The following is a 16134-nucleotide window of genomic DNA, read 5'->3' on the forward strand; positions in this document are numbered from 1 at the left end:
ATTTTAACTATGCATGGTGGTGAATGTTAATCATTCATTAACTATACTTACTGTGGTGATCACTTCACAATCAATACAAATATTGAATCATTACACTGTACACCTGATACTAATAAACTAATATGTTTTTTATGTCAATTACATCTCAACATAAAAAAAGTGAAATATTTTTAAGGCACGGATAGGGAATTAACTTGGTCGTGATTAAGGTACATATATATATTTTAAAAGATTTTATTTATTTACTTAGAGAGAAAGAGAGTGAGCAAGAGAGAGAGAAAGCACATGAGCCACGGGAGGGGCAGAGAAGCAAACTCCCCGTTGAGCAGGGAGCCAGATGCTGGACTCTATCCCAGGACTCTGGGATCATGACCTAAGTGGAAGGCAGACACTTAACCGCCCGAGTTACTTATATTTGAAGGCTTGTTTCTATTCCAAATATGCAATTCCAAATCCCAACTGCTTGTATGCTTTGTTTTTGTTCCTTTTTTTTGCTCCACATCTTGTCCGCTCTACCTCAGGCAGGCTTCATAATCACTCCCTCAACCAGTCTTACACTACCATCTTTCTCTCCATTTCCAAGCCCAGACACTATCATCAAGACTCCCTTTAAGAAAGCTGTCTTAGGGGGCACCTGGGTGGCTCAGTGGGTTAAGCCGCTGCCTTCAGTTCAGGTCATGATCTCAGGGTCCCAGGATCGAGCCCCGCATCAGGCTCTCTGCTCAGCAGGGAGCCTGCTTCCTCCTCTCTCTCTGCCTGCCTCTCTGCCTGCTTGTGATCTCTCTCTGTAAAATAAATAAATAAAAACTTTTTTAAAAAAGAAAGCTATCTTAGGTTTTAAGAAGGGAGAGAGGAGATGCTCTCAGTAGAGTAACTACAGAGGGGAAAGGCTAGGGACACAGGGACAGAGAAGAGAAGAACAGTTACCATCAACATTAACAATGGTTAACATTTAACTGTTACTTACTATGTAACAGGCACTGTTTCAAATGCTTTAGCCACATTGTCTCATTTAATCACTAATTCAACCAATATTTTGTTGATCATCTCTAATAAATGGCAAGCATATTCTAGGTTATTTGTTACGTCAGTAAACAAAACAAATACTCCTGTCCCTGTGGGGCTTTCCTTATACTAGAGGAAACTGACAAAACACAAACTACATAAGAAACATGTAAATAATATGGGATGTAGGAAGTAACAACTGCAATAGAGAAAAGAAAAACTAGATCAGGGTTGGGGAGACTGGGAGAGCCACAGGTGATTAAACCACTGAGGCGGTATGTATTAAGAGGAGGTGTGAAAGTCAGTCATGAGGATATCTGGAAGAAACGTGTTCAAAGAGAAGGGCAATGCCAAGGCCCTCAAAATGAAGTGTTCCTGGTGTGTTCCCAGAACAGCAATTAGACTCTTGGGTCTATGGGTGTAGTGGGTGCAGAGAGGTAGGAGATGAGAACAAAGAGGGAAGGGAGGCCAGAGCACAGAAGGCCTTATTCTTATAACAGCCCTGTGAGGTCAAACTGGGGCAACTTAAAAGAAATTAAGTAACTTGTCCAAGGTCACACAATAAAATGCTAAATCGGATTATAAACCCAAAGAGTTACTACTACAGTGATTTGGAAACATGAACCCAATGTCTTTGACACACTTCCCATTACAAGGTTAAAGTCTATGTCCCCTCTGTTGAATCTGGGTGGTTGTGACAGATTTAAAAGAAAAAATGACAAAAGTAATACTATGTGCCCTCTGAGGCTAGGTCATAAAAGACAGGCAACTTCTTTCTCTTCTGAAATGCTGAACAACCTCGGAAGTCTCATCATACTGCCGCCTCCATGATGGAGTAGCCCTTGCAGACACTCTTGTCAAGAGTCCTGGCTGAGCCCAGCCTTCCACCAACGTGCCAGATATGTGAGTGAAGAAGCAATCTAGGATGTAGATCTCCCAGCCCAGCTGTTCAAATCCCCCTGGTCTTTTGAGATCCTCAGAACTCAAATCCCACATAGAAAAACAGAGATAAGCCATCCCTGTCTGAATTCCTTTTACACAACCTGTGAGGGTAATAAAATGGCCATTGTTTTACACTACTAAGTTGTGGAGTTCCACAGTTGTTCCACAGCACTACTAAGAACCACTATACAATAAGCAGGAAATAAATATAAAGAACCTGAACTGGGGCGGCTTGGTGGCTCAGCATCCTTCGGCTCAGGTCATATCTCAGGGTCCTGGGATCTAGCCTTGTTTCGAGCTCCCTGCTCAGAGGGGAGTTTGCTTGTCTGTCTGCCCCTACCCCCTTGTTCATGCTCTTCCTCTCTCAAATAAACATATAAAATCTTAAAACAAAACACCTGAACTAAGTTAACATAAATGAACACAAAAAACAAAAAACCTGGAATACGTTACCATGGTATGTGGAAGGTTCTTTATCATTAAATATCTGTAACGTCTAGATGTCAACCTTCTTTTGAGAGAAGAAAACAAACTCCTTTAGTCCATTCCACTAATAGAGCTAATTCATGCCTATGGGTACCAAGGAGGGCCTAGGAATAGGCAAGGGCTAGCAAGGGAGCGGAGAAAAGGAAAGATAGTACATGAACAGAATGCAATCAAAACACCTCAAATGCCTTCAACAACAAAAGTTGATTGCCCTGGTTTAAATTATTCTTCTGGATAAGGATTGGCAATTCTCAGAAGGCTGAATTAGGGAATGGTTCTAAGTGGACTCCTCTCCAGGATTCTCAAGCTAGAATCTGCTATTGTAGTCAATGAAGTCATAAAGGTACCTAGTGCATAAAGAATGGGGTTATCTAAAATTCTAGAATAAAACTTTAGGTTCAGTTTATTCAAATTTTATATTAAATTCTACCAAGATACATTTTCATGTGAAATGTCCATAATACAAACTCCCCAACAGTGAACATCCACCCAAATGCAAATGCCTAACTATTAGCAACAAATACAACCAAAACACCTCCTGCTCTGTTCAAATTTCAACTCTGAACACCAAGATTCCATGTAACCCACTTACAAAATGCCTTACCTAGTCCACATAAGATTACATAAGACCAACCATGGCTGAACAACTCAGGTGGCTAGAATGCAGTGCTGAAAAACTCTACACTGAAGACAAAGTGAGACTCAAAAAAAAAAAAAAAAATCCTTGCTCCCAGTGCCAACTTTCGCCCTCCCAATTATTGTACAAGCAGGTATATATGGGTCAGCACAAACTCCTTATTACTACTTGCAGACCAACTCCAAGCACATTCTTTAAATTCTTGTGTAAAATAACACTAAAGCTGGGATAGTCACAGGGAAGAGATCTGTTCTCTCCTTTAGGTTTAATTTGATAGTTTAAAGTAGAGGGGAGATGGGATATCTGGCTGGCTCAGTCAGTAGAGCATTCAACCCTTAATCCCAGGGCTGTATGTGAGTTCAAGCCCCATGTTGGGAGTAGAGTTAACTTTAAAAAAAAAAAAGAAAGAAAACAAAAGTACTGGAGTGTCTGACTCCTGATTTAGGCTCGGGTCATGATCTCAGGGTCGTGGGATGGAGCTCGGAATCAAGTTCCACTCTCAGCATGGTGTCTGCCTGTCCCTCTCCCTCTGCTCCTCCCCCCACCCTTGCACACACACTCTATCTCAAATAAATAATAAAATATTTTAAAAAATATTTAGAAATACATAAAAATAAAATGGAAGTGGGACAATAGTTTTTCCTTTTCCCCCTTCCCCCAGCCCCCTCCACATGGCATCAGCCCCCCACACACTGAGACTTTAGTCCTCCCTATGGCGATCAGAAAGGGCTGGAATCCCTGGCTTACTTCCAGGTTGAAAAGAAATTCCAGGGATAAAAATCTGGCTATATCTTACTTAGAATCCAGAACAACCTTCTTTGAAATTAAAGAACAGGTACCACTAACTGATATTAAACTGTATATAAATCTCTTACAAGTAATTACAATGTAAATAATCATGTACTATATAATCAAAGTGACCTATAGTCTGCTCATTGCCAATTTCCACTTTCACCTAATTTACATACAGAACAAACAAAATAACCCTCAAATTTAAGTTTCTAAGATGTTTTCTCAAAACACTTTGATGTAAAAAAACATTTATTCTCAGAAATCAACTTTTGGGACACTTGGATGGCTCAGTTGGTTAAGCGTCTGCCCTCGGCTCAGGTCATGATCCCAGGTTCCAGGATCAAGTCCCACGTCAGGCTCCTTGCTCAGCAAGGAGTATGCTTTTCCCTCTGTCTGCCACTCCTGCTTGTGTGCCCGTGCTCCCTCCACCCACTCTGGCAAATACATAAATAAAATCTTAAAAAAAGAGAGAGATCAACTTTTTTAAAAAGGCCCTGACAGCTTTAGTCAATAGATAGTTGTGCTTGGAAGTTAAAAGGCAGATTAAATGAAATCATACTATATATTTTAAATAAAATACTATATACTTAGTACTGTTGTCTGATGTACAGTATGTGATCAACAAACAGTAACTATTTTTATACTCGATAACCACACTTTCTTATAAAGAACCAACTTGAAAAACTCATGGAACTTGGGCACCTGGGTTGCTCAGTTGGTTAAGCAACTGTCTTCAGCTCAGGTCGTGATCCCAGGGTCCTGGGATCCAGCCCCGCATCGGGTTCCCTGCTCAGTGGAGATCCTGCTTCTCCCTCTCCCTCTGCTGCTCTGCCTGCTTGTGCTCTCTTGCTCTCTCTGTCAAGTAAATTCATAAGATCTTAAAAAAAAAAATTAAGAAAGAAAGAAAAGAAATGCGAGCTGTAGAATCAGAGTGTGGGAGTAGGCCCCAACAAGCAGAGCTTTAACAAGGCCACCGGGTGATACTGGTGCTTGCTGCAGTTTGAGAGTTTATTGGACTAGTTTCACAGAGCTCAGGGTGTTTTTTTCTACAGGGACTGAGGAGTCCTAAAGAGCAGGTGCAATATGGTTCCTAGGTATATCCTCTAAGGCACCCAGCACAGTATCATACACAAAGTAGGCACTCAAACTGGAACGGGTTAATAACAGTGTCATATAACCTATAGCTGACTAAACAAGAACACTAAAGAGACAAACTCTGATGGCTTGTCTGCATTAATAGTAAGTAAGTACATGCTGCACACACACAAGGAACCGTTAAATAACTGGCGAAGCCCTGGGGCCTCTGTACTTTGGCAAATAATCCAGGCTTACAAAGTGTGATGATTTTTTTTTTTTAAGATTTATTTATTTGACATACCGAGATCACAAGTAGGCAGAGAGGCAGGTGGGGGCGGGGGGCGGTACACACCGGGAAGCAGGCTCCCTGTTGAGCAGAGAGCCCGATGCAGGGCTTGATCCCAGGACCCTGGGATCATGACCTGAGCTGAAGGCAGAGGCTTTAACCCACTGAACCACCCAGGTGCCCCCAAAGTGTGATATGTTTTTAAAATTTAGATGAAAACTACATTTCTAATTTTACCAGTGTCCAAACAGAATTTGACCCTGGCTCTATAAAAGTCAACTGCAGAACATAAACAAAAACATTAACTTTTCTGTTGCCTTCAAAATTTATCTAATTTCACATGTTAGTTAACTGTAAGATAAGGACCCAAGAGATTCCAGTTTGAACAAAGTGTTAAAAAAGTATGTAACTGGAGCACCTGGGTGACCTTAGGTCATGATCCCAGGGTCCTGGGATCTGAGCCCCTTGTCTGGCTCCCTACTCAGCAGGAGCCTGCTTCTCCCTCTCCCTCTGCCTCTGTCCCTGCTTGCGCGTTCTCTCTCTCTCACATGCACCTGTGCGTGTTCTCTCTCTCAAATAAATAAAATCTTTTTTAAAAATTAAAAAATAAAAAAGTAACTGAAGAAATTTGAAGGCTGACTGAATATTTGATATGAAGAAATTATGGTAAAGGGATTATAATTACCATTTTTATAAAAACAGAAGTTTTATCTTTTCTAAAAGCTTTAGAGATGAAGTGATATGATGTACTGAATTTGTTTATTGGGGAGAAACCAAATGAAATAAGACTGGCCACTGAGCTGTTGAGTACATGGACAGCTAACTATATACCAGAGTTTTTCAACCCTGGCACTATTGACATTTTTGGCCAGATATTTTTGGCCATCTGACATTTTTGGCCAGATATTTTGTTGTTGTTGTTAGAGGAGGAAGGGGTCCTGTCCTGCATATTACAAAATGTTTAGCAGCATTCCTAGTCAGTAAACTCTCTTCAGTAGTGACAATCAAAAATGTCTCTAGAGGGGCGCCTGGGTGGCTCAGTGGGTTAAAGCCTCTGCCTTCAGTTCAGGTCATGATCTCGGGGTCCTGGGATCAAGCCCAGCATCAGGCTCTCTGCTCAGCGGGGAGCTTGCTTCCTCCTCTCTCTCTGCCTGCCTCTCTGCCTACTTGTGATCTCTGTCAAATAAATAAATAAAATCTTAAAAAAAAAAAAAGTCTCTAGACACCATCAAAAAAAAGTCCACTGGGGGGGCAAAATTGTTCCTGGTTGAAAACCACTGATAAAAACTCACTAAATTCTGGGGCGCCTTGGTGGCTCAGTGTGTTAAAGCCTCTGCCTTCGGCTCAGGTCATGATCTTAGGGTCCTGGGATCGAGCTCCATATCGGGCTCTCTGCTCAGCAGAGAGCAGACTTAAAAACTTTTAAGTCTTATTTTTATTATACACTGTGTTTGGGTACAACTACATCTCTCTAGTTGAGTAATTAGTACATAACTTTTATTTTTATTTTTTGAGAGAGATTTTTAAATAAAAAAATTTTTTTAAAGATTTTATTTATTTGACAGAGAGAGATAGAGATCACAAGTAGGCAGAGAGGCACGCAGAGAGAGGGGGGAAGCAGGCTCCCCACCGAGCAGAGAGCCCAACACAGGGCTCGATCCCAGGACCCTGGGATAATGACCTGAGCCGAAGGCAGAGGCTTAACCCGCTGAGCCAACCAGGCACCCCTCAAAGTTATTTTTAACATAAGGCATCCCTTAAAATTATTTTTAACATATAATGTATGTTACACATTAATCAGGCTTACATATTTCACAGCACTCACCATAGCACATACCCTCCCCAATGTCCATAACCCAACCACCCTATCCTGACCCCCGCAACCCCCAGCAACCTTCAGTTTATTTTCTGAGATTAAGAGTCTCTAATGGTTTGTCTCCCTCCCAATCCCATCTTGTTTCATTTATTCCTTCCCTAGCCCCCACACTGTCTTTCTCTGACTGACTTATTTCGCTCAGCATAATACCTGCTAGTTCCATCCATGCCACTGCAAATGACAAGATTTCATTTCTTTTGATGGCTGCGTAGCAGTCCACTGTATATATATATACCACATCTTCTTTATCCATTCATCTGCTGATGGACACCTAGGCTATTTCCATAGTTTGGCTACTGTGGACATTGCTACTATAAACATTTGGGTACACGTGCCCCTCTGGATCACTACATTTGTATCTTTAGGATAAATACACAATAAAGCTTTTATTTTTTTAGATTATTTTTTTGAGACAGAGCACAAACAAGGGGGAGGGGCTGAGGGAGAAGCAGACTCCCCACTAAGCAGGAAGGTGAACCTGGGACTGGGACTCTGGGATCATGAACTGAGCTGAGGGCATACATTTAACCGACTGAGGCACCCAGGCAACCCAGTACGTAAGCTTTTGAGGAACAGCTTGGTACACAAAAAAAGCAGAGGGGACTGAACCGGAGATCTGGAGTCTAGCAGAAGCACTGCTACTAAGTAGTTTTGTCACAAGCAGCTCCTGTCACTTCTTGAGTCTCACCATTTCCATTAGGTCAGATTATTTTGAGTTTTAAAATGATTTGATAACAGTGTTATCTCTTATTTAAAAGGATTTTATTTATTTGAGAGAGAACGCAGAGGTGGGGTTAAAGAGCAGAGGGGGAGGGGAAAGAATCCCAAGCAGACTCCCCACTGAGTGCAGAGCCCACACAGGGCTCGATCTCATGACCCTGAGATCATGACCTGAGCCAAAATCAAGCGTCAGACACTGAACAGAAATCAAGAGTTGGCCACTCACCCAGGCACCCCAAACAGTATTATTTTTTATATACCCAACAGCTTAAAGTGTATATTCACATCTGTAAATCAAACAAAAGAAAACAGAGTAGTGTACTGAGATGAAGACGATATTCTTCTTGCACATCACCTGCCCCTTATGATTCTTTATTTTTTTTAAAAGATGTTTTTTATTTATTTGACAGAGATCACAAGTAGACAGACAGAGGCGGGGGGGGGCGGTGGGAAGCAGCACCCCCCCACCCCGAGCAGAGAGCCCCATTCGGGGCTCGATCCCAGGACCCTGGGATCATGACCTGAGCCGAAAGCAGAGGCTTAACCCCCAGGCGCCCCATGACTCTTGATCTGTAAGCAACATTCCTATCACAGTTATACCCAATTATTCAAAATTTAGATAGGAGTCCCAGGAGGGGTGTCTGGGTGGTCCAGTCAGTTAAGTGTCTGACTCTTGATCTCAGAGTTGTGAGCTCAAGTCCGACAGTGGGAGGCCTAGCATGGATCTACCCAAAAAATTAATAAATAAGATTCCCAGGATAAGCAAAATAGTCTTGTTAATAAATGGAAAGACAGAGCTTCTAATCATAACAGCCAAAACGTCCATCAAAGGTGGATGGATTAAAAGTTGTTCTACGTTAACTGGATAACGTATGGAAGTGCTGAATCACTATATTGTACACCTGAAACTAATACAACACTTTATGGTAACTGGAAATGAAACCTAAAACTTTTCTTTATTTATTTATTAAGGATTTTATTTATTTATTTGATAGACCACAAGTAGGCAGAGAGGCAGGCAGAGAGAGAGAGAGAGCAATGTGGGGCTCAATCCCAGGACCCTGAGATCATGACCTGAGCTGAAGGCAGAGGCTTAACCCACTGACCCACCCAGGCGCACCCTAGAACTTTTATTTTTTAAAAACTGTATATACAAACAATGAACTACTACTCAGCAATAAAAAGGAATGAACTACTAATACACACACACACAAACATGAATATAGATTCCATTTATGTAACAATCTAGAAGAGATAAAACTACAGAGACACATAAGAAATCAGAGGTTGTGAAGAGCTGGGGGAATAGAGAAGGGACTGTAAAGGGCGACAAGGTAAGCACCTTTCTGGGCAATGAAAATGTTCTATATCTTGATTACAATGGTGGTTACAAATCTGTACATTTGTCACAACTCATCAAGCCTTACACTTAAGAAGAGTTCTATCTCAACAGACCTGACTTTAACAATAGAGCTGCTCCAAAAACTGAGAGCTCCCATTCATTCTCACATCCTTACCAACTGGTGGGAAGTCTAATACTTAGTAGTTCAGTAATGGCAAGTAAATAACATGGCATATGCCAGACTCTAACACTGACACAAGGGCACCACACTGTCAAAGACACACAACTACTCCCAGAACATTCTAATACACATTTAAAAATGAAACAGGGCATGGTGAATTAAGGCAATGATGTGCTACAAATCTCTTGACTGTAACACTATAAAAAATTCAATTAAATACATCCCACAAGAATAAAGGCACATTCCATATCCTACACTTCTTTCTGTGAGAAAGAGAGAGCGAGCGTGCAGACTTGAGCAAGGGAGAACACAGTGGGGTGGGGAGGGCAGAGGAAGAGGGAGAAGCAGGCTCCCCACCTAGCAGGGAGCCCAACGTAGGGCTCGATCCCAGGACCCTGGGATCAGGAACTGGGCAAAAGGCAGGCATTTAACTGACTAAGCCAGTCGGGCACCCGCCCTACTTTTTTTTTTTTGGGGGGCGCCTGGGTGGCTCAGTGGGTTAAGCCGCTGCCTTCGGCTCAGGTCATGATCTCAGAGTCCTGGGATGGAGTCCCGCGTCGGGCTCTCTGCTCAGCGGGGAGCCTGCTTCCCCCTCTCTCTCTGCCTGCCTCTCTGCCTACTTGTGATTTCTCTCTGTCAAATAAATAAATAAAATCTTTAAAAAAAAAAAAAAAGATTTTATTTATTTATTTGACAGAGATCACAAGTAGACAGAGAGACAGGCAGAGAGAGAGGAAGGGAAGCAGGCTCCCTGCTGAGCAGGGAGCCCAGTGTGGGGCTTGATCCCAGGACCCCAGGATCATGATCTGAGCTGAAGGCAGAGGCTTTAACCACTGAGCCACCCAGACGCCCCCTACGTTGTTTTTAAAGAATAAAGTTTAGTAGTTTCTAACAACACACCGTAATTCACCAGAGATCAAAGTAAAAAGACTCGTTTACTGTAAATCCTTCATTATCACAAATCCGTTTTTGGCTTCATTTCATTTAGAAAAGTATGGAGTGCCTGCTCTTGGGTCAATGTAAGATTTTGCTTTTCGGGTGAAAGTCAATGATCAAAGCTAATCAACTCACTTTTTTGCTTACTCCACTCTGCAGAGCAGTCAAGGAATAGGAAAACGGTTAAGTCAGAAATAGGTTCTTCCAAGGGTCTATAAGAAAATGAATTCCCTCGGTGGGGCACCTGGGTGGCTCAGTGAGTTAAGCCACTGCCTTCAGCTCAGGTCATGATCTCGGAGTCCTGAGATGGAGCCCCGCATCGGGCTCTCTGCTCAGCAGGGAGCCTGCTTCCTCTTCTCTCTCTGCCTACTTGTGATCTCTATCTGTCAAATAAAATAAATAAAATCTTTAAAAAAAAAAAAAAGAAAATGAATTCCCTGTGGGCCAGGGTGGCTCAGTCCCTTGAGCATCTGTCTTTGGATGTCTTCATTGCGGAAATGTCTGTTCATGTCGTCTGCCCAATTCTTGACTGGATTTTTTGGTTTTTGGGTGTTGAGTTTGATAAGTTCTGTATAGATTTTGTGTTGCTTCTTTATACATGTTTAGCTAATTTGAGCCTTTGTGTTTTGGTCCCACTTGGGATTCTGAAGAGGTGGGAGAATGTTATACTCCTGTCAGTTTCTATTTCAGACCTATCCCTGATAACATGCAGTAACTAGAAGTATTAACTAAATTAAATATATGGGTGAATTTGACTGAAATTTTTGTTGATATCTTCATTGTTTTTAAATTACAGATGCAGAAATCTTGGTATTATATACAATCCAAAGGGTTTTCACAGTAGTAATAAACCAAATAACTAAAAACTAATATTTGAATGAGTAAAGAGGGGCAATAAAACTTAGCCCAAGTAATATACTATGAAGCTGGAAGAACTGCTTTATCTCTTGTAAGGTTCTCTAAAAGAAACATATACCCTTAATACCAATGCCTCCTCATCTATACATGTATTCCAGTAACTAGTCAACAGAATAAGATCTTTAAAAAAAAAAAAAGACAAAATAGTGGGCTCTGTGTATAGCAGAAAAGTTTAGGAGGCAAACACAAAAAGATTATTTTAATTATAAAAGACAAAAAGAGGTCATGATCCCAGGGTTGTAAGATAGAGTCCCACATTGGGCTTCCTGCTCCACAGGGAGTCTGCTTACCCCGCTGATTCTGCCTCTCTCTTTCTCATGAAAAAATAAATAAATATGGGTTGAAAAAAGAAAAAAGAAAATGAATAAACTCACTGACTCACCTAGTCTATGATTTTTTTTTTTAGATTTTATCTATTTATTCGACAGACATGGATCACAAGTAGGCAGAGAGGCAGACAGAGGGGGAGGGGAAGCAGGCTCCCTGCTGAGCAGAGTCCGATGTGGGGCTTGATCCCAGGACCCAGAGATCATGACCTGAGCCGAAGACAGAGGCTTTTACCCCCTGTGCCACCGTGGCGCCCCTAGCCTATGACTTTGTATTATTCACTCTTTATGGAACCTTCTAATCCATCTCAGGTGAAGGAACACATGCCACTGGACTACTCACTTACCAGGCTAACGAGCATCAAGTACTCTGCATTAATACACTACAGGAATGCTTTAGACCAAAGTTTACAGGAACAGATTAAATCCCCGGAGAGTTATCCAGCAAACAAGTGGCATTTTGAAGATTAAAATGAAGGCACTTGATGCCAGGAGGCCACAAAGTCTCGGGACATTGCTGGAAGGTGGAAACAGGCAGGGCAAGAAAGCTTTTCCTAAGTGACTGCGTTTTCCTGCCAGGAATCAGCTCCTAGCACGGATCAGGAACGGCCCGTGAGGGGTCTTCAGGAGCTCTGGGCGGGATGTTTTGCAGAAGATGTCCCCCAGCGACACTGACTGAAGAGTTCTGGACCCGGGGCGAGAAGAGCTCAGAACACACTTGGGCAGGGTCAACATCTGTCCTCGGGAATTTCCCCAAGTTGTCGTTCCCTAAAAATGCTGTTCCTGGCCGTTTTAAAAGGGCTCCGAGAACAAAACCAAAGGTCCCTTTTACAGAATCATAGGATGGGAGCGCCAGAAGGGGCCCAAGGCTCTTCTCAGCCAATGTGCTTCCCCGCGCGCGCCCCGGAGCCAGCCGCGGGGGGCGGCGGGGGGCGGCCCGGCGGCGGGGGGCGGCCGGCGGCGGGGGGCAGCGCGGCTTCCCTGCACGCCGGCCCTTCGGAGCGCGGCGCACGGGAAGGAAACTGCTCCTGGACGCGGTCTCGACTCCCTCCGCAAACTTCTCTTCCGAAGAGCTCTGCACTTCCTCCCAAGGCCCCTCGGAGGTTCCTCAGTGGCCATCAGTCGTAGTGACCGTCACTAAACTTAGTCCCAGACCTTCCCACGCCGGGCACGAAGGACAGTCCCCTCGCCCCGATCAGCACCTCGTCGGCACCACGAAGCGTCTCCAGCCTGACAGCTGCGGGGCTGCGGCCGGCCTACGCGGGGGTCTGCTCGGAGCAAGCACTACACCCGCAGGGACGCGACCCACACGCGGGCACACACACCCCCGCCGCGGCTCCCCCGGACCTCGGGTCACCGCCCGGCCAGGCAAAGCAGACTCCGGCGCGATCACCAAGGCGCGGCCCCCGCCCGCACGCCCCGCGCGGCAGGGCGGCCGCCTCCGGGAAGCGACCCCGCCGGGCTGCCCCCCGCTTCCCGCGGGCAGCGGCGGACGCCCGGCCCCGGCGGACCCCGAGAACGCCCCGGCCACTTACGTTCTCAGTGTCTCTCTCATTCACCGTGGGCAGCGGGGTCCGAGTGGACATTGTACTTCACTTCGGTCTGCACAATGCGACGGTGAAACAAAACAGCGCGGCCTTGGGGGGCCGGCGACCGCGTCCTCGAGGGCCCTGCGGTTCCGGAGCGGCGCCGCGGAGGGCGGCTCCCCTCCCCCACGGCCGTCTAGATCCCGGGCCGGGCCCGGGCCGTCCCTCTGCGGGTCCCGCGGCTCATGCTCCCCCCGGCCCCGGCGGCCGCGCCGAGGAGCCCCGCGGGCGGCGGTGGCGGGGCCGGGCCGGCGGCGGCGGGCTGCGGGTCGGACCGCCGGCGTCCCCGCGCCTCAGGACGCCCCGCGGGCCCGGACCCCTTCGCCTCCTCGTCCGCCCTCGCCCGTCGGCACCGCGGATTTCAGCGCCGGGGCCTCCACACAGCGCCGCCGGCTGCCCCTGAAGACGAGGACGAGGAGGATGTGGACAAGGTGAAGTGCAAGACAGGCCGCCGCGGGCTGCGGGCGTCGACCATGGAGGGAGCTGCGGAAGCGGCGCCTGCGCCCGGCTGCTCCGCTCCCTCCGGTTCACTTGCCGCCTCAGCCTCCACCCGCCGGCCGCCGCCGCTCCCGGTACCTCAGAGCCTCACGGACCCAAGATGGCCGCCCCTCGGCTTCCTCCGCTGCCTCCGGATGCCGGAAGTGACGGCACCGCCGCCTCCCGGAGCTCAGCCAATCAGAGCGGCCCGTGGAAGCCGCCCGGCTGCTGTTGCTAGGGGCGACTTGGTACTGTCCCGGGCGGAGGCGGCGGCGCTCTGGGCGCGGACCCGGCGGCCCGGCGCGGTGGGCTGCGGGCGGCGGGCGGCGGGCGCCAGGTGCCCCCGAGAGAGTCGGCGTGTGGCCCTGGGCGGTGGTCTGGCTGCGACTGCTGGGGTGGCATTTGCAGTGTTGGTGGAACGCCTACTGTGGGCCGAGGTTGAGGTCGCGCCCGCAGGACCGCGCTGCACGGAATCGAGCCGCGGCAGCGGTTATAGGGCCGAGGCTGTGGGCATGATTCACGGTGACTCGAGACTCGAGGATTCAGTCACCCTTCCTGCCTCCAGCCCTGGGTAGCCGGGGGCTGGGCACGGCTCCCTCGAGGAGCTCGCGGTCAGGAGGGAGATGGACCCGGACTCTGCTAACACCGAGTCCGCTTACACAGGGGGTTGGAGAGGGAGCGAGTCGAAGCCCTAGAAGCTCCCAGGGACCAATTCCTAAACGCCAGCGTGCGGCTGCTGAAGGGCTGGGAGCACCCTGGGTCCCAGCCCGGGGCCGAGCTCAGCGACGCTGGCCTCCTGGAGCATCGCAGGTGCTGCCGGAGTGCTCCCTCGCCTCTGCAGGTGCCTGGTGGTCCTGCGCAGACCCCCGCCCGCGGCGGCTGGAAGCCACTGGTTCGGGGTTCGGAGGGAGGAGGCGGGTATTGGCTGAAGTAACACGAACTGTCACTGAGTCTACCTTGTGGATACGTTACATTTGTTATCTCATTTAAGCCTTGGGGTAACCCATATATTTTTTAAAGTAAGCTCTGTGCCAACATGTGGGGCTTGAATTCTCCCAAGAGCAAGAGTCATGCTCTACGGACCGAGCCAGGCAGTTGGCCCTCAAGGTAACCAACCTATAAAGGGGCAGACACACTTGTCAACAGATAACAGTGACTTGACTACCCCAGTTGGTGTGCTGCAGGCTGGGATTTGAACCCATGTCCTAAAGCTTCCCTAACAGATAAGTTCTTGTAGTCGATATGCCTTGTTTTTCTTTCTTTCTTTCTTTCTCTTTTTTTTTTTCCCCCGTCCCGCAGCATGTGAACCGTCTTGCTGTGTCTGGGACATTTCCTGCTCTGTGAGACATATATGTCTTTAAACACCAGCATCATACCCAGAGAGGGTAGATGCTCCCACCGTAAAAACACATGAGGACTAACGTGCATCTGGGGCTTCCATCTCACCTTCTCAGGCTAGTGTTCACTGGGCTAAGGGCAACCTTATTTACAATGTTATTCTCTTGGAGTGCCTGGGTGGCTAATGTTGGTTAAGCACCTGCCTTTGGTTCAGGACGTGATCCCAGAGACCTGGGATCAGGCTCCAAGTCAGGCTCCCTGATCAGCAGGGAATCTGCTTCTCCCTTTCCCTCTCCCCCTGCTCCCATAAAATGTTATTCTCTCTCCCCCTCTTTGGCCAAGGAGACATGGCTAAATTCTCATTACGTAAATGTGTGCTTCATACACTTCATCTGAAATGTGGGTGAGCACAAGATCCTGGTAGCCCTGGTTGGGCATAGCCCAATTTGGGGGATTGAGTCAGGGGAGCTTCCTGAGAAAGAGATGTTTATTTATGCCGAGTCTGAACGTGTGAGTAGAGCTAGCCAGGGGAGTATGAGTGGAAAGGCTTTCCAAGCAGAAGGGCAGCCCGTATAGGAGCTCAGAGATGAGGAACAATATGGCTGAGTTGGGTAAGTGTCAAGAGAAGGAGGGGCGAGAGGTTAGGTTGGTGGGGTAGGCAGTGGCCAGGCTGGGACACCATGTGGCACTCAGTTCTTCGTCCTGATGAATGTCAACTAGACCAGCTGTGAAAACACCTGGAGGACACACAAAAGTGTTTCAGCCTTGGGTAATTGCTGAGAGACAGGGTTTAGACAATTCAGAACATTCCACATTGGCCAAAGTAGTAGCTGAGGGATGAGGTTTCCAATTAAACATTTTTCTCATCAAGCCAAACCTTAAATAATGACTCAGGGAATGCCAAAAGATAGCAAGTGAAGCTGACACTTACTCACGATGCTTCTGGCTTTCATCAAGACTGGAATTAAAGAAACACTTTGAGCTTTTCGTATATATATATATATTTTTTTTTCCTGCTTTTAAAATTTAAATCAATTAGCCAACATGTATTACATCATTAGTTTTTGATGTAGTGTTCAGTGATTCATCAGTTGCATGTAACACCCAGTGCCCATCACATCACAGGCCTTCCTCACCCTGAGCTTTTCATTTCACTTATGTCAAATGACATCAGGGTACTATAAAGACCTGGAAATGGGAAAATGGGAG

General features: G+C 46.6%; 1 protein-coding gene across 6 annotated transcripts in view; it reads right to left on the reverse strand.

The window, feature by feature from the left end:
* Nucleotides 1–13255, reverse strand: part of MARK3 (microtubule affinity regulating kinase 3) — a 121404-nt gene extending 108149 nt beyond the window's left edge. For all 6 annotated transcript variants that reach the window (XM_044230622.1, XM_044230620.1, XM_044230621.1 and 3 more), the window contains exon 1: nt 13060–13255. In XM_044230622.1, coding sequence (XP_044086557.1) covers nt 13060–13110 — 51 coding nt within the window. In that variant the 5' untranslated portion in view covers nt 13111–13255. The remainder of the gene's footprint in view (nt 1–13059) is intronic.
* Nucleotides 13256–16134: the final 2879 nt, after the last annotated feature.

The sequence above is a fragment of the Neovison vison genome, chromosome 13, assembly GCF_020171115.1.
Source record: "Neovison vison isolate M4711 chromosome 13, ASM_NN_V1, whole genome shotgun sequence".
NCBI lineage: Eukaryota > Metazoa > Chordata > Mammalia > Carnivora > Mustelidae > Neogale > Neogale vison.